Source organism: Equus przewalskii, chromosome 12, assembly GCF_037783145.1.
Source record: "Equus przewalskii isolate Varuska chromosome 12, EquPr2, whole genome shotgun sequence".
Taxonomy (NCBI): Eukaryota; Metazoa; Chordata; class Mammalia; order Perissodactyla; family Equidae; genus Equus; species Equus przewalskii.
In genome coordinates, this window is record NC_091842.1 from 26,096,439 (window position 1) to 26,115,795 (window position 19,357).

At 37.0% G+C, this 19,357-nt stretch overlaps 1 protein-coding gene across 5 annotated transcripts in view; it reads left to right on the forward strand.

Moving 5' to 3' along the window:
- LOC103568054 (phospholipid-transporting ATPase ABCA3-like) overlaps positions 1–19,357 on the forward strand; it is a 205,007-nt gene that overhangs the window by 77,054 nt on the left and 108,596 nt on the right. For all 5 annotated transcript variants that reach the window (XM_070568434.1, XM_070568435.1, XM_070568438.1 and 2 more), the window contains 2 exons: positions 6,937–7,118; positions 9,207–9,344. In XM_070568434.1, the coding sequence (XP_070424535.1) occupies positions 6,937–7,118; positions 9,207–9,344 (320 nt within the window). The remainder of the gene's footprint in view (positions 1–6,936; positions 7,119–9,206; positions 9,345–19,357) is intronic.

Consider the following 19,357-nt stretch of genomic DNA (forward strand, 5'->3'; position numbering starts at 1 on the left):
TGAAGTGGTATCCCATTGTGGCTTTGGTTTGTATTTCCCTAATGACAATGACATTGAGCATCTTTTCATGTGTTTTTTTAGACATTTATACAACTTCTTTGGAGAAATACCTATCAAAGTTCTTTGCCTATTTTTTTTAAAGATTTAATTTTTTTCCTTTTTCTCCCCAAAGCCCCCTGGTACATAGTTGTATATTCTTCGTTGTGGGTCCTTCTAGTTGTGGCATGTGGGACACTGCCTCAGCGTGGTTTGATGAGCAGTGCCATGTCTGCGCCCAGGATTCGAACCAACGAAACACTGGGCCACCTGCAGCAGAGTGCGCAAACTTAACCACTCAGCCACAGGGCCAGCCCCAACTTTGCCTATTTTTCAATTGAGTTGTTTGTTCTTTGTTCTTAAGTTGCAAAAGTTCTTTATATATTCTATATACAAGCCCTTTATTAGATATATGATATTTTATCCCATTCTATATGTTGTGTCTTTACTTTCTTGATAATGCCCTTTCATGCACAAAGGTTTTTAATTTTAATCACATCCAATTTATCTATTTTTTTTTTTTTAAAGATTGGCACCTGGGCTAACAACTGTTGCCAATCTTTTTTTTTTTTTCTGCTTTATTTCCCAACCACCCCCCCCACCCCCCCCCACCCCCCGCCCCGGTACAGAGTTGTATATCTTAGTTGCAGGTCCTTCTAGTTGTGGGATGTGGGACGCCACCTCAATGTGGCCTGACGAGCAGTGCCATGTCCACGCCCAGGATCTGAACCCTGGGCCGCTGCAGCAGAGTGCATGAACTTAACCGCTTGGCCACGGAGCCGGCCCCTATCTATTTTTTTATTGCTTGTGTTTTGGTGCCATATATTTGCCAAATCCAAAGTCATGAAGATTTACCCCCATGTTTTTTCAAAGATTTAAAAAAATAGTTTTAGCTATTATGTTTAGGTTTTTGATCCATTTTAAGCTAATTTTTGTCATGTTGTAAGATAAGAGTCTAACTTTATTCTTTTACATGTAGATAGCAGTTTCTCAACATCACCTGTGGAAAAGAGTCTTCTTTTCCAATTTAATTTTCTTGGAATCCTTGTCAAAGGTCAATTAACCATTACTCATAGTTGTCTTACATTGATATACATATCTATCCTTTGCCAGTACCACACAGTTTGATTACTGTAGCTTGGTAATTTTGAAATTCAGAAGTGTGCGTCTTCCAATTTAGTTTTTCTTTTATCAAGATTGTTTTGGCTATCCTAGGTCTCTTACCATTCCATATAAATTTTGTGGTTCACCTTTTCCATTTCTGCTAAAAGGGCTGTTGAGATTTTAATACGCATTATAATGAATCTGTAGATTGCTTTGGGTACTGTTACATCTTAACAATATAGTGTTGTTTTATTTTTTTTTGTTTTGAGGAAGATAAGCCCTGAGCTAACATCTGCCACCAATCCTCCTCTACTTTATACTTGGGACACCTGCCACAGCATGGCTGGCCAAGCTGCGCCATGTCCGCACCCGGGATCCAAACTGGCGAACCCCGGGCCGCCAAAGCGGAACGTGAGAACTTAACCACTGTGCCACTGGGCTGGCCCCTTAACAATATAATCTTCTAATCTGTGAACACAGGATGCTTTCCCACTTGTCTAGGTCCTCTTTAATCTCTTGCCGCAGTGTTTTGTAATAGTCAGTATACTAGTCTTGCACCTCTTGTTTAAATTTATTCATAAGCATTTGATGCTATTGTAAATGAAATTTTCTTAATTTCCTTTTTGTTCATTACTAGTATATAAATATACTACTGATTATTGTATGTTGACCTTGTATCCTGCAACTTTTCCGAATTCATTTGTTAAGTCTAACACTATTTCGTGTGGAATCTTTCGGATTTTCCATACATAGGATCATGTCATCTGTGAGTAAAGATAGTTTTACTTCTTCGTATCCAATCTGGTTGCCTTTTATTTCTTTATCTTGCCTAATTTCCATCAATATAACTGCAAGTATGATGTTGAATAGAAGTGGGAGAGTGGACATGCTTATCTTGTTCCTGATCTTTGGAGGAAAACTTTCTGTCTTTCACCATTGAGTATGATTTTAGCTGTTGGTTTTTCGTAGATGATCTTTCATAGATTTCCTTTATCCAATTAAGAAAATACCCTCTATTTCAATTTTGTTGAGAGTTTTCCTTATTATTATGATGATGAAAGGGTGTTGGATATTGTCAAATACTCTTTCTGCGTCAGTTGAAATGACCATGCTACTTTTTTCATTCTATTTTTTTCCAGCTTTGTTGCGGTATGATTCACAAAAAATGTATATATTTAGGTTGTACAATGTGATTTTTTAAAAGGTGTACAATGATACGATATGATGATTTAATATGCATATGTATTGTGAAGTGATTATCACAATCAAGTTAATTAATACATCTATCATCTTACATAGTTACCTTTTTTATGATGAGAACAGTTAAGATCTACTTTCTTAGCAAATTTCAAGTATACAATAAATTATTATTAACTGTAATCACCATGTTTTAAATTAGATCTGCAGAATTTATTCATCTTATACCTGAAAATTTGTACCCTTTGGCCAACAGCTCTCCATTCCCCCCAACCCCCAGCCCCTGGCAACCACCATTTTACTCTCTGGTTTTATGAGTTCAACTTTTTTAGATAAAACATATAAGTGAGATCACACAGTACTTGTCTTTCTGTGTCTGACTTATTTCACTTAGCATAATGCCCTTCAAGTTCATCCACGTTGTTGTAAATGGCCAGATTTCCTTCTTTTTTATGGCTGGATAATATTTCATTGTGAATGTGATATATATATATTTGTTTTTTCTTTATCCATTCATCTATGAATGTACACTTAGATTGTTTCTGTATCTTGGCTATTGTGAATAATGCTGCAGGGAGCATGGGAGTGCAGGTATCTCTTCAAAATCCTGTTTCCATTTCTTTTGGATATGTATCCAGGAGTGGGACTGCTGGATCTTATGTTCTAAAAATTTGAGGAACCTCCATAATGTTTTCCATAGTGGCTATACCCATTCATGTCCCCACTAACAGTGTACCAGGGTCAAGGAAAGAATAGGTAGGAGGGGGATGTTATTTTAATATATATAGTAAAATGGGACTAAAATGGAAAGTTTGTCTACATTAAAGTAAGTTAGAGTTCAATTCCTGTATCTTGATATAATTAAATCATGTAAGCAGGAACGAATAGTTCTATATACATTTTCATTGTTTTACTTGGGGCTCATTCTAAATGCAAGCGTACATAGTGTAGGAATACACAGAGACTGCTTCTCTGGTGGTGTTACCATAAAGGAGCTCATCAAGTAGTTACCACCAATAAAATAGTCAAAAGCTGCCTTGAAATTTAGCATTGTAGGTGTTTTCAAGGAAATCATTATATAATGTTTCTTTTGTCTTTGACTATGTGTTTAACTCTCACATTCAAAGGAGTTCATAGGGGCTGGCCTGGTGGCATAGTGGTTAAGTTCGTGTGCTCTGCTTGGGTGGCCCAGGTTCACTATCTTGGATCCCAGGCACAGACCTGTGCACCACTTATCAAGCCATGCAGTGGCAAGCGTCCCACATATAAAATAGAGGAAGATGGGCATGCGTGTTAGCTCATGGCCAATCTTCCTCGAGCAAAAAGAGGAGGATTGGTGGCAGATGTTAGCTCAGGGCTAATCTTCCTCAAAAAAAAAAAAGGAGTTAATATATCATACAAAAATGCAAAAACCCCAAACCACCCTATAACACACAGATCTAACAAAAGATATGTGGTGAGAGATTCCATAAAAATGTTTGAAGATACATTTACTTTCATTCTATTTTTAGTACCTAAAATGTTTTGAGAGGCCATTGTTCAACGTATACTCTTAAGATAAACCATTGTATAGTACTAATAAGAAATCCTATATTAAGGTGAATTCAAATTGGATTTCATAAATTAGCAACTTAAGTGCTTTGACAAAGTTACAGAAAATGCATCTTATTATTTTCCATTTTCATAAAACATACTTCTTTACAGTTTATACCTTTTGAAAATTAAAAGCAGTCAAATATTTAAGCAATATGTACATTAAAATATTTGGTGGCAGTTTGTATTTTAAAAGAAACAGCTCCCTTATAATTTGCCTCAGGCTCTGGTGGAAATGCTGCAGCGTTTCTAGCTAATAATAAAAATAGCATTACTAGTTAATAATAAAAACCAAGAGAAGCACATTCAAAATACTGATTTACTTTGGTGGCAAATGGTTGTTCTTTGAAGACTAATGAAGGTAGATATGATCCATTAAGGTCAAGTGGGCTATTTCAAGTACTTGATAGTTTACATAAAATTTTAAAATATATTTTTTAAAGAAGTAAGCATCTATCTCCACTGATAGCAGTGCAATACCTAGTTTATGATAACTTGAAACAAAATAAATACCCAGAAGGGAAAAAGGCTGTATTTTAATTTTATCTAAATTTATTTTCAGGCAATAGTCTAGTAACATTTTCCTCTCAATACAATAATCCCTCCCTATAAGGCAGTTGCTGGGAGCCAGACAGTTTAGGCAATGAGGGAGTTAAGTTAGACAGTAATTGCTTGCATTTTAAATACACAGTAACTTTTTGCTTCCCGCTTAGTGTGCTAATAGTTGTGTCTAAAAAAATAGACAATTCTTAAAAAGATCCCATTTCTGATTTCTTTATTATCTGTAACCTTTGGAAACTAATCACATGAAACTATAAAATTAGCAAATATCTTGAAATCTGTATATAAAACATAAATTACCCTAATTTCAAACTGTCATGTATTAGTGTAGCTCAACCTTTAAAAAAATGGCTCCAAAGACAGTCTTATACCATTTTTTTTAAAAAAAGGAAACTGTTCCTTTTAATTTTATGCCCACCTCCCACCCTGATTTCAAAACAGGTCATTTAATTGTCTTGGTCATGGACCATTTCCAAGATGAGATTTTATATTTCACTCCCATAGCTCCTGGTTACCAGAAAACCTATGCTTTCCTTTATGGAAGGGGTTTAATCCTAGTTATGTTGGTGTATCCCTTCTAATATTTTTCATCCTCATCTTTGCTTCAGGAGGCATTTCCTCTGGTTCTCTATCTAAAAGCTGCTGCCACTGAAAGAGTTTTTGGAGCGAGGGTCAGAACAGCTTCTTTAGTTTGGGCGTACTTGATCCAAGTTTAATGAATATGGCTCATGCTTGCTTTCTTTGTTGTCTGACTACCGAGTCCAAACATGGAGATCTGTATAGGTTTTGTTGGGAGGTCTGCGGCTGCTTCTTCAGCTGATCACTTCTCTGCACTGTGACTGGAACTTACCCCATTATCGCTCCAGAGGCTCTAACTAGCTGTGGCTTCTCAGGTTTCTCTCTTACCTTCCCATCCATAATTTTCTCCATCATAGTCTCCTCTGCAGCCACAGCAAAGACTCTAGCATTTCTTTTTCATCCTTTCTTAAAATTTCCATCTCTCTGCTTATATTTTCCTTCTGTTCATGCATGTTGTGTACTAATAATACCCTCAAGCTTCCAAAATTTCATGCCAGCCAGCTATGACAACCAAAAGACTCAAGTATCTCTCTTTCTGCAGTAGAGCCATTATCATATTAATCATAGTTTTAAAAAATTCCTCGTCTGATAATTCCAACATCTTTTCCCTATCAGACTGATTCTGATGGTGCTTGTTTGATCTCTTCAAACTATGTTCTTTGCCTTTTAGTATGCCTTGTAATTTTTTGTTAAAAGGTGGACATGAGGTATTGAGTAAAAGGAACTGTAGTAAATAGGTCTTTAGTCCTGAAGAGGTAAGGTGTAGCTGGGAGGGGAAGCATGCCTAGTCCTATGATTAGGAATCAGTCGTTTAGTGAGCTTGTGCCCCTGGACTATGAGCTTCATCAGTGCTTCTCAGTTTTTTCTCCACTTAGATGGGAGAGGATGGCTAGAGGAGGCTGGAGTTGGGTATTTCCCTCCTCCTAGGTAGGTTAGGCTCTGGTAAAATAGTTTCTCATGAGGGCAGACCTGGTTAAGAACAACATGCTCTGGCACGTTTCAAAATGGTTCCTATTTCTTTTCCCCTCCTGGAAGCATGAGGGGATTTTTCTCTGACATTCACTGTGAAGAACTGGCAGGGCTCCTGGAAGTAAAACTCATAAAAGTGTGGGGGAATCCCCTGTGACTTGATCCCCTGGAGTTTTTAACTCTCGTACTTGTCCACACTGGGCCCCAGCAATTTGTCAGTTACTGTTCATGTTTTTCTACCCCAGTACTGGTTCCCTTGGCGGTTTCTGCTCAGCGTTTCTGTTCCACTAAATTGTGATTCTCTGTACCTGCCTATGTATCTCTACAATTTTGGGGCAGTGGCTTGGCTTGACCTGTGACCTCACTTCTCTGATGGATCTGAGAAGAGTTTGTTGATTTTTTAGTTTACCTTTTTACTCCTTGTTAGGATAGAGTGGTGACTTCTAAGCTCCTTACATGTCAGCCCAGAAACTGGAAGCCAATCCTTATTTTTTATACTGATGAATATATTTCCAAATTTATATATCTTGCTGGTTAGTTCGATGGAGATTAACATGAAAGAGAATGGAGGAATAGGGCCACCATCTCAACCAATAGATCTGCTTGTTGCTTTAAGGCTTATTTTATGGACTTTTGATGATTGTTTATTTTTGTTTCAGTCACTGCTAACTTTTAGTTGGGTTTGGCTGTAGGACGAGGCACCCTACATCATTATGTACTTCATTCTCCTCTTGGAAAACCTAAATTTTAAAGTACCAGCAAATAGCAAATAGACAGTAACTGTCCCAGAGAATACAAATACATTTTTTTCTTCATTGTTTAATTATGAAGCAGCGAGGTGACTTTGTTCTAATCACAGTTGTATACCTGAAGTAACTATCTCCTATTATGTTTCAGAATATGGTGCTCAGTGGAATAACTTCTTGTTACCAGCGAACCCGGGTGATAATTTTGCGTTGGCCCATGTTATGGGAATGCTTTTGTTTGATGCTTTCTGGTATGGCCTTTTGGCCTGGTATATAGATGCTGTCTTTCCAGGGAAGTATGGTGTGCCCAAGCCATGGTATTTCTTTTGTCAGGTAAGTTATAATGCTTCTGCTGTAGACCAACCTCAGTTTTTATGTACTTAGTTTGTCAGAGTGAACATCATTACCTTCAACACCCTCCCTATGGTGTTCTGACCTTATGATACTAATACAGTTTTTATTTCTTCTCAACTAAAGCCATTATGAGTAACTTTGTAACACGTATCAATAGAATCAAATGGCTTTCTAAAAAAATTTTCCATCTGAATTAATATGTGGTGGGGTCCTTAGACCCTAGTGAGGGTCCCATATCTGGTCTATCACCATATGCTTTTTTCCCACTATTAGCCCAAATTACTTAGAATCAAAGCCACAGTAAAGTGGGGAGCATCTGTATCTTGGCCTCTATTTTCAGTCTTCTTTCTTATCATTCTATGCTTTCAAGCAAGTGGTTCCCAAACTCTTTGGTCTCAGAACTCCTTTATGCTCTTAAAAATTATTGAGCACTCCAAAGAGCTTTGGTTAATGTGAGTTATGTCTATCAATATTTACCATACTTGGAAATTAGAGAAATTTAAAAAATATTTATCAACTTATTTAAATGTATCACCAGTAAACCCATTACATGCTGAAGTAAATAACATTTTGGTGAAAAATAACTATTTGTAAAATTTAAAAACATTAGTGAGAAGAGTGGCATGTTTTACATTTTTTCAAATATCTTTCGTATGTGCTTTATAGAAAATAACTGGATTTTCATTGGAAAGCGTGTATCTGGCTCTGCATTCAATCTTTGCATTATGTCATTTTGCTTAAAATATATAAAGAAAATACAGCTCCACATAGACATGTAGTTGGAAAAAGGAATATTTTGGTAGCCTTTTAAATAAATTTGGATATTCTTCTTTAGTACTTCACCAAAACTCAACTAATGATAATTTACTAACAGTTAGTTGAAGTTTGGAATCTGAGAAAATATTAATGACGTTTCTTATTCTCTTACAATAATATCCATTGCTGTATCTTGCAAATGGAATAGATCTTTAACCATGCATAAATTTATAACGTCATATTTTGGTTATCTGTAAAATATTGGTTCACTGATATATACTTTCCAAGTGATGACACATTTCATCATACATTATCAAAACATTTATTAATATTAACATGATGTCATCAGAATAGTTTTTAAGAATTGGAAATCTGTCACACTCACAACAATGGATACAAGTTTTTCAAAATTCTAATATTCACTCAAAAGCTCAAATTTTATCATTGGCCACAAATTATGTCAGTTATTTTTCTTGTAATGACAACACCATTTTATTAATTTTCAAGAAAATGTCTACTAGGTATCCAAGTCTGAGTAACCATAGTTTTTTTGTCTGTCATTCTTTCAGGTAAAAATGCTATTCCATAAAAAATGTGGCTAGTTCATGTCACAACTCAAACAATGAAACGAGTAATTTTTCTCAGGGCTCCCATTATATTTTCATATGCTGCAGCAAGGCTTTATATGTATCTCCCATTTCATCACATAGAATATTGTAAAAATTGTGTTCAAGGAAAGAGACAATAAATTGTTTTTACTTGTTCATCAAAGACACAGTAGACACACTGTGTCTACCAGTTAAGAAGGCAATGACTAATTAGTACAGTTTCATGCTACTGCTTTAATTTGTGTTAAGGTACCAGCAGTTTTATCCAACATTGCTTTTATTTTATTGTGTCCAATGAAAATATGGACACAATAAAAATAAAAATTGTGTATTTGAAAAAGTATTTTTATGAAAATGATTTTGACTCACAGACTTATTGAAAGGGTCTTGGGAATCCCCAGGGATCTGTAGACAACATATCCAAATAAAGACTCCTCTTAGAGTGACAGAGTTCTTTTCACTGAGATATTTTAGAGTGATTTTATTTTGTCTTTCTTCTTGGACAGTGGCATTTTAAATAGCACGTTTTGTGTTTATTCTGTAGTAATTAAAATTATAGACAATTGGCTTCCAAATTTCATTTCAAGTTATTTGCTGCAACCCATCTCAAAACCAAAGTGAAATGAGCCAAAACGTTTTCAAGTCTTAAGAGCATTTAATTTTTCAGTGACTTTATGATGACTGGTTTTTGTTTTTTTCTCAGAAAACCTACTGGCTTGGGAAAGCTGCAAGCATTAAGAAGAAAGAAGAGAGTGAAATTAGTGATATATCTCCAAATCGCTATTTCGAAGAAGAACCTGTTGATTTGGTGCCTGGTATCCAGATCCAGCATTTGTACAAGGTACTGTTTTACAGCTCTGTTTTTCCTGATGCAACTGAAAGTTAATTTACAATGCATAGTAATTTTTGTCACTAGCAATAACCCTCCCCTCATAAGATGTTAATGAAAGGTTGTAAACAGCATGTTTATTATTTGACAAGATAAAAATGAAATGTATGAAAATAAAATGGAAGCTCATGTGTTTCCTCCCTCCTTTATTCAGGATAGCCAATTTTGTATAGATGATAATAGTGTCTTCTACAATACTCTCATTATACTAACATCTAGTTGGAACTGTGATGATTTGATATGTGAATACTAATTTCTGTTCAAAGTTGTAGTTTTTCTTGTTCTACCAGTTATGTATTAAGCTGTTTGACTTCATTCTTCCCTGTCTAAGTGTTTGGCAAGGAGGTGTTCTTGGATATATCAGTTTATTTGGATCAACTGCAGGCATGTATCATTCAGGTAGCCCCTATGTTTGCTGGCATTCTCTTGCCCCTCAAGGAGATACTTCTGCTTAACTTGAACCTCTAACCTTATGATTTGTGGAAACTCAAATCTCTCTTCACAGTTTCTGCTAATTATTTGTGTGTGTGTGTGTGTTGGGAAGTGGGGAGCATTATTTATGTTCTTGTGGTTTTCTCTGCCTGCAGCATATTACATTCTGATTCTGTTTTGATCACATCAATCCAGATGTAAACCTCAACCTTTTCACTGTTTTTTTCAAGAAATTCATTCACATCAACAATTATCTGAGTATTTTAACCTTTAATAGTTTGGCACTTGATGGGGTTATTTCAAGGAACACATGAGCTGTGGCCATTTCCCCAGCTTTACCCAACCATGTCTCTTCTAATCTCTCTGTTTTTGCGTGTTCTCCAAGATTGTCCCTGAGAGCTTCCTCTAATGTATAGAGCAGTTCACTGCTTCCTAGATCTTTTCCCCATACTTGCATACCCAGATTCATGTGTGCTTAGCAGAACCAAAGACCTTCCATGTACCATTTATTTATCTATTCAAGAAGTTTAACGACTAGTTTCTTAGCATCTATTATGTTCCAGAAACTGATTAGTATTGGGAATATAGTTGTGTACTAGGCATATAAAATCTCTGTTTTCAAGAATATGTAAGTAAATGTTAGGGATACTTCTCCTTGCAAGTAGGCTGGAGAAGGTCTTGGAAGCCCAACACTCAAACAGCAAAAGGTAGGAGAAGCCAGATAAATTATATTTATCAGACAGCTGTAGAAGCAATGAAGATGGGATTATTTTCCATTCCCAAGGATAAGCGACCCTTCTAAACTGAACTTAGAAATGGGGGACATTTTCTTCATTTTAACAATTTGCTGATTCTAACCATGGACTGAGGATCAGGCCTCCATACAAGACTCTACTGCAGAAAGAGAGACACTTGAGTCTTTTGGTTGTCATAGCTGGCTGGCATGAAATTTTGGAAGCTTGAGGGCATCCAAACATGTGGCCAGTTTCCCCTATGGGATATTTACTGATTTATAAAGCTACATGTGGGATGCTTGAAAATCAGACCAAGGATTCTAAAAGGCAGTATGAAATTTGTGAATCTGTGAAGCTCAGAAGACAAAGTTATACTAGAGGGAGAGCACACAATTGCCTCTGCCCTTGATATCTGCCATATTTGGAGTTGTAATGAGCAGTAAGCTGAAGAGCTATGTCCCAATCTCTGAAGGACAGGAAAGAATCTCCTTTAGTCTTTCTGAACTGAAGATATATAAACCTATAAGATACTCCACTATAGAATTAAGAGGACCATGCTTGAGGAACGAGAATGAACTGTGATGGATCGAGTCTTTCTCAACTTGCAACCTCTTTTTCACCCTGCTGAATCCCAGATTATATGGAAATGATGATCTGTGCCCCTTTTCTGTTTAATCGTGGAAAGGGGTTACTTTTTGGTGGAAATCTTTAATCCATTTTAAGCTTATTTTTATGTATGGTGTGAGATAAGAGTCCAATTTCATTCTTTGTAAGGGAATATCCAGTTATCACTATACTGGTAATTTATTGAAGAGACAGTTCATCCTCCATTGTGCGTTCTTGGCATCCCTGTTAAAAACTAGTTGACCGTATATACATGGGTTTATTTCTCAGCTCTCTTTTCTGTTCTGTTGGTCTGTATGTCTATTTTTATGCCAATACCACATTGTTTTGATTACTATATCTTTGTAGTATAATTTGAAATCAGGAAGTGTTATGCCTCCAACTCTGTCCTTCTTTCTTAAGATTGCTTTGGCTGCTCAGGGTCCCATATGAATTGTAGAATTGACCTGTGAAGCCATCTGGATCTGGGATTTTCATTCTTGGGAAGTTTTTGATTACTGATTCATTCTCCTTATTTTTCATTGTTCAGGCTTTCTATTCTTGATTCAGTCTTGGTAGTTTGTATGTTTCCAGGAATTTAACCATTTCTTCTAGATTATGTAATTTGTTCTCATATTGTTCAAAATAGTCCCTTATGATCTTTTTGTGTTTCTTTTTGGTGAGAAAGATTGGCCCTGAGCTAACATCTATGCCAGTCTTCCTCTGCTTTGTATTTTGGATGCTGCCACAGTATGGCTTGATGAGTGATGTGTAGGTCTGCACCTGGAGTCTGAACCTGTGAACCCCAGGCTGCCGAAGCAGAGCACACAAACTCAACCACTGTGCTACCAGGCCAGCTCCCCATTATGATCTTTTTTATTTCTGAGGCATCTGTTGTAATGTCTCCTCTTTCATTACTGTTTTATTTATTTGATTATTCTCTTTTTTCTTAGTCTAGCTGAGCATTTTCCAATTATATTTATTTTTTACCGAAAACCCTCCGTATTTCAGTCTTGTTGATTTTTCTCCTGTTATTTCCAATTCTCTATTGATTTATTTCTGCTCTGATCTTCCTCTCTTATGCTAACTTTGGGTTTAGAGTGTTCTTTCTCTGACTCCTTGAAATGTAAAGTTAGGCTGTTTATTTGAGATCGTTCTTCTTTTTTAATGTAGCCATTTACTGCTAGGAACTTTCCTTCTAGAGCTGCTTTTGCTGTATACCATAAGTTTTGGTAAGCTGTGTTTTCATTTTCATTTGTCTTGAGGTATTTTTTTTAATTCCCTTTTGATTTCCACTTTGATCTTGTGGTTGTTCAAGAGTGTGTAGTCTAATTGCCAAGTATTTGTAAATTTTCCCATTTTCTTGCTGTTATTGATTTCTAATTTCATTCTGTTGTGGTGGGAAAAGGCATTTGAATGATTTCAAACTTCTTAAATTTTTTAAGACCTGTATTACAACCTAGCATGTGATCTGTCCTGGAGAATGTTTCATGTGCACTTGAGAAGAATGTGTATTCTTCTGCTGTAGGGTGAAAGTTTCTGTATGTATCTGTTTGGTCCATTTGGTATATAGTGTTGTTCAAGACTGCTGATTCCTCTCCTGTCTGCTCCCCCAACCCCTAGAGGTGGTAGGTGAAATCTGTGACCTGATACTTCTGCAAATGCTTTGTCAAAGGATCAGTTCATCAAACACCATGAAAAACTACAGTAACACTTCAGAGCAGAAGAGAAATGACAAGTTTCCAGAAACCAATCCTCAAGTCACAGAAATTTACAATCTAAATGACAGAGAATTCAAAATAGAATAAAGAAACTCAAAGAGTTACAAGAAGACTCAGAAAGACAGTTCAATGAGCTTAGGAATAAAATTAATGAGAAGAAGGGTTACTTCACCAAAGAGATTGAAACTCTTTTAGAAAACCAAACAGAAATTCTGGAGATGAAGAACACAATTGATGAGATAAAAAATAATCTAGATGGGGCTGGCCCCGTGGCCGAGTGGTTAAGTTTGCGCGCTCCGCTGTAGGCAGCCCAGTGTTTCGTTGGTTCGAATCCTGGGCGCGGACATGGCACTGCTCATCAGACCACGCTGAGGCAGCATCCCACATGCCACAACTAGAAGGACCCACAACAAAGAATATACAACTATGTACCGGGGGGCTTTGGGGAGAAAAAGGGAAAAAATAAAATCTTTAAAAAAAAAATAAAAAAATAATCTAGAATCCTTAAAAATAGAGCTGATGTTATGGAGGACAGAATTAGTGATTTAGAGGATAAAAAATATATAAATGCTTCAGGTGGAGGAGGAGAGAGAACTATGATTTTAAAAAATGAAGAAATTCTTAGAGAAATATCTGACTCAATTAGGAAATGCAACAAAAGGATTGTAGGTATTCCAGATGCAGAAGAGAGGAAGGAGCTGAGAGCTGTTCAAAGAAATAATAGCTGAGAACTTCCCAAGCCTGAGGAAGAAACTGAACTCACAAGTACATGAAGCCAGTAGAGCTCCTATTTACATCAGCGCAAAAAACTTTCTCCATGGCATATATTAGTAAAACTGGCAAAAGTCAATGACAAAGAAAAAATATTAAGGGCAGCAAGGCAGAAGAAAATAACCTACAAAGGAACCCTATCAGGCTTTTACTGGTCTTCTCAGCAGAAACCTTATAGGCTAGGAGAGAATGGAATAATATATTCAAAAAACTGAAAGACGAATCTCTCAGCCAAGAATATTCTATCCAGTGAAATGATCCTTCGGATACAATTGAGAAATCAAAGCTTTCCCAGATAAACAAAAGCAGAGGGAGTTCATCACCACTAGACCTCCCTTACAAGAAATGGTGAAAGACGCCCTCAAGCCTGGAGCAAAAAGGCAAAGATCAACAAAGCTTTGGGCAAGGAGATAAAGGGTCAGACAAAATCAGAAAATTGCAGCTCTCTGTAAGAACAGGTTAGCAAACAATTGTAAAAGGTAAAGGGAATGAAAGCATCAAAAATAACTGTAAACATTTCAATTTATTCACAAACTCACAACATAAAACAGAATAATTTGTGACAACAATAACTCAGAAGGGGAAGAGGAAGTGGGGGGAACTTGCTTAGGCTAATGGAGATAAGAGGCTATCAGAAAATAGACTATCTTATCTATGAGATCTTTTATACAAACTCATAGTAACCATTAAACAAAAAATCAGAGCAGAGCCACAATTCATAACTAAAGAGAAAACTCAGAAAACTATCACAGAAAACCACCAAACCAAAATGGCAGTCAGAAATAGAAGGGAAGAGAAACAATCAACAGAGCAACTGGAAAACAAGAAATAAAGTGGCAGTATTAAGCCCTCATATATCAATGATCACTCTAAATGTAAATAGAGTGAATTCCCCAATCAATATACATGGAATAGCTGGATGGATTAAAAGCAAGACCTAATAATATGCTGCCTCCAGGAAACGCTTCTCAGCTCTAAAGACAAACATAGGCTCAGAGTGAAGGGGTGGAAGATGATACTCCAAGCTAATGTCAAACAAAAGAAAGCATGTGCTGCCATACTTATATGAGACAAAGCAGACTTCAAGATAAAAAAGGCAATGGGAGACAAAGAGGGTCAGTATATAATCATAAAAGGGATACTCCACCAGGAGGACATAACACTAATGAATATATGTGCACCTAACACAGAGCACCAAAGTATACAAAGCAACTATGAACAGACCTAGAGGGAGAAATTAACAGCAATGCCATAATAGTAGGGAGCCTCAACACCCCACTGACATCAATGGATAGATCATCCGGACAAAATTCAACAGGAAATAGTGGATTTAAATGAACACTAGATCAGATGGACTTAATAGATGTTTATAAACGTTCCATCTCATAACAGCCGAATACACGTTCTTCTCAAGTGCACATGGAACATTCTTCTCAAGTGCACATGGAACATTCTCAAAGATAGACCATATGTTGGGAGACAAGACAAGCCTCAGTAAATTTAAGAAGATTAAAATCATATCAAACATCTTTTCTGACCACAACACTGAAACAAGAAATCAGCTACAAGAAAAAAGCTGGGAAAGTGAAAAATATGTAGAGACTAAACACCATGCTACTGAACAACCATTGTATCAATGAAAAAATAAAAATAGAAATAAAAAAACACCTGGAGACAAATGAAAATGAAAATACAACATACCAACTCTTACGGGATGCAGTAAAAGAAGTCATAAGAGGGAAATTCATAGCAATACAGGCCCACCTCAGCAAACAAGAAAAATCTCAAATAAGTAATCTTAAACTATACCTAAAAGATTTAGAAAGAGAAGAACAAACAGAGCCCAAAATCAGCAGAAGGAGGCAAGTAGTAAAAATTAGAGCAGAAATAAGTGAAATAGAGACTAGAAAAACACTAGAAAGGATCAATGAAATTAAGAGCTGGTTCTTTGAGAAGACAAACAAAATAGACAAACCCTTAGACTCACTAAGAAAAAAAGAAAGACTCAAATAAATAAAATTAGAAATGAAAGAAGGGAAATTACAATGGACACCACAGAAATACAAAGGATTATAAGAGAATACTATGAAAAACTATAGGCTAACAAGTTGGATAACCTAGAAGAAATGAATAAATTCCTAGACTCATACAAGCTCCCGAAACTGAATCAACAAGAAATAGAGGATCTGAATAGACCAATCACAAGTAAAGAGTTTGAAACAGTAATCAAAAACCTCCCAAAAAACAAAAGTCCAGCACCAGATGGCTTCCCTGGAGAATTCTACCAAACATTCAAAGAAGATTTAATATCTGTCCTTCTCAAACTATTCCAAAAAATTGAAGAATATGGAATGCTTCCTAACTCATTCTATGAGGCCCACATCGCCCTGATCCCTAAGCCAGACAAGGGCAACACAAAGGAAAATTACAGGCCAATATTGCTGATGAACATAGATGCAAAAATCCTCAACAAAATATTGGCAAATAGAATACAGGAATACATTAAAAGGATCATACACCATGATCAAGTGGGATTTATACCAAGGACACAGGGATGGTTCAACATCTGCAAATCAATCAATGTAGGACACCACGTTAACAAAATGAGAAATAAGAATCATGTGACCATGTCAATAGATACAGAGAAAGCATTTGACAAGATCTAACATCCATTTATGATAAAAACTCTCAATAAAATGGATATAGAGGGAAAGAACCTCAACATGATAAAAGCCATATGTGACAAACCCACAGTCAACAGTATACTTAACGGTGAAAAACTGAAAGCCATCCCTCTGAGAACAGGACAAGAGAAGGGTGCCCACGCTTGCCACTCATTTTCAGTGTACTACTGGAGGTTTTGGCTGGAACGATTAGGCCAGAAAAAGAAATAAAAGGGATCCAAGTTGGAAGGAAGAAGTGAAACTCTCACTCTTTGCAGATGACACGATTCTATGTATAAAAAAGTCTGAAGAATCCACCAGAAAACTACTAGAAATGATCAACAACTACAGCAAAGTACAGGGTACAAAATCAACTTACAAAAATCAGTTGCATTTCTATACACTAATAATGAACTAGCAGAAAGAGAAGTCAAGAATACAATCCCAGGGGCTGGCCCAGTGGCACAGCGGTTAAGTTTGCACATTCCACTTTAGTGGCCCCGGGTCTACCAGTTCGGATCCTGGGTGCAGACATGCCATGCTCATCAAGCCATGCTGTTGCAGGTGTCCCACATATAAAGTAGAGGAAGATGGGCACTCATGTTAGCTCAGGGCCGGTCTTTCTCAGTAAAAAGAGGAGGATTGGCAGCTGATGCTAGCTCAGGGCTGATCATCCTCAAAAAAAAAAAAAAAAAGAATACAATCCCATTTACAGTTGCAACAAAAAGAATAAAATATCTAGGAATAAATTTAACCAAGGAGGTGAAGGACTTATGCACTGAAAACTATAGGAAACTACTGAGCAAAATTGATAAAGATGTAAAGAAATGGAAAGATAATCCATGCTCATGGATTGGAAGAATAAACATAGTTAAAATGTCCATATTGCCTAAAGCAATCTACAGATTCAGTGCCATCTCAATCAGAATCCCAATGACATTCTTCATGGAAACAGAGCAAAGAATCCTAAAATTCATATGGAAAAACAAAAGACTCCTAACAGTCAAAGCAATCCTGAGAAAAAAGAACAAAGCTGAAGGCATCACAATCTCTGAGTTCAAAATATACTACAAAGCTATAATAATCAAAACAGCATGGTATTGGCACAAAAACAGACACACAGATCAATGGAACAGAATTGAAAGCCCAGAAATAAAACCACACATCTATGGACAGCTAATCTTTGAAAAAGGAACTAAGAACATACAATGGAGAAAAGAAAGTCTCTTCAGTAAATGGTGTTGGGGGGCCAGCCCCATGGCTGAGTGGTTAAGTTTGCATGCTCCATTTCAGAAGCCCAGGGTTTCACTGGTTTGGATCCTGGGTGCAGACATGGCACTGCTCGTCAGGCCATGCTGAGGCAGCATCCCACATAGCATAACCAGAGGGACTCATGACTAGAATATACAACTATGTACTGGGGGGCTTGGAGGAGAAGAAGAAGAAGGAAAAAAGGGAAGATTGGCAACCATTGTTAGCTCAAGTGCCAATCTTTAAAATAAAAATAAAAATAAATGTTGTTGGGAAAACTGGACAGCTATATGCAAAATAGTGAAACTAGACTACTATTTTATATCATGCACAAAAGTCAACTCAAAATGGATTAAAGACTTGAATGTGAGACCTGAAACCATAAAACTCCTAGAAGAAAATATAGGCAGTACATTCTTGGACATCAGTCTTAGCAGCATCTTGTCAAATTCCATGTCTATTCATGCAAAGGTAAAAAAATAAAAAATAAACAAATGGGACTACATCAGACTGAAAAGATTTTACAAGGTGAAGGAAACCAAAAACAAAACAAAAACACACAACCCAGCAACTGAGAGAAAATATTTGCAAATCATATATCTGACAAGGGGTTAATTTCCAAAATATATAAAGAACTCATACAATGCAACAACAGAAAAACAAACAACCAAGTCAAAAAAATGGGCAGCAGATGTGAACAGACATTTCTCCAAAGAAGATATACAGATAGCCAATAAGCACATGAAAAGATGTTCACCATCACTAAGTATTAGAGAAATGCAAGTCAAATCTACAGTGAGATATCACCTTACACCTGTCAGAATGGCTATAATTAACATGACTAAAAGTAGCAAATGTTGGAGAGGATGTGGAGAAAAAGGTACTCTCATACACTGCTGGTGGGAATGCAAATGGGTGCAGCCACTATGGAAAACAGTATGGAGATTTCTTTAAAAATTAAGAATAAGAGCATCATGGCAGGGTGAGCCTTCCCAGTAATCTCTCTCATCCACCATACAATGAAAAAAGCATTCATACTCCAACAGAGGACATCCAAACACAACGCAAAAGACATCTGAGAGACCCACAGAGCCATATGACAGAAGGAGGAGAGTCTGGAGCCCCCCTCAGGGGAGGTGGAACAGGGTAAGAGAAAACATCGTTCCCTCCCCAAAAGACTGGGATCCAGGACTGTGGGTGGCCTCCGAGAGGGAGGGAACGAGGGAGGGGATCTTCATTTGTGGGAACATCATGGATCCCCAAGGGCCCTCACAGCCTAGGGGCAAGCCCCTACCAAAGTGAAAGCTAATGTGTGGGTGACCTCATCAAGCCAACACCCCAGGAGAGCAGATAGTGAGGGGAGACAGAGAAAACCCCAAGAGCATGCAGAAGAAAGCACTTCTCCCCTGCAACTCACCCAGCACCAGCCCCAGTGCCTGGGATCTTGGCAAAATCCATGGGGCTCAGAATATACAGCTCTTGACCCTCACCCAGTGGCGATAGGCAGTAACTGTGACCAAATTATACCACAATGTGCAAAAACAGAGCCATGTCCTATAGCAGTATCAAAAATTATATTACATCTCCGGACCAGAGAGAAAATGACAAGGACCCAGAAATCAGACCTGAGGACACAGAAATATGTAATCTAAATGACAGAGAACTCAAAATAGCTATCATCAAAAAACTCAATGAGTTAAAAGAGAATGTAGAGAAACAATTCAATGAATTCAGGAGCTAATTCACAAAAGAGATTGAAACTATAAAGAAGAATCAATCAGAAATATTGG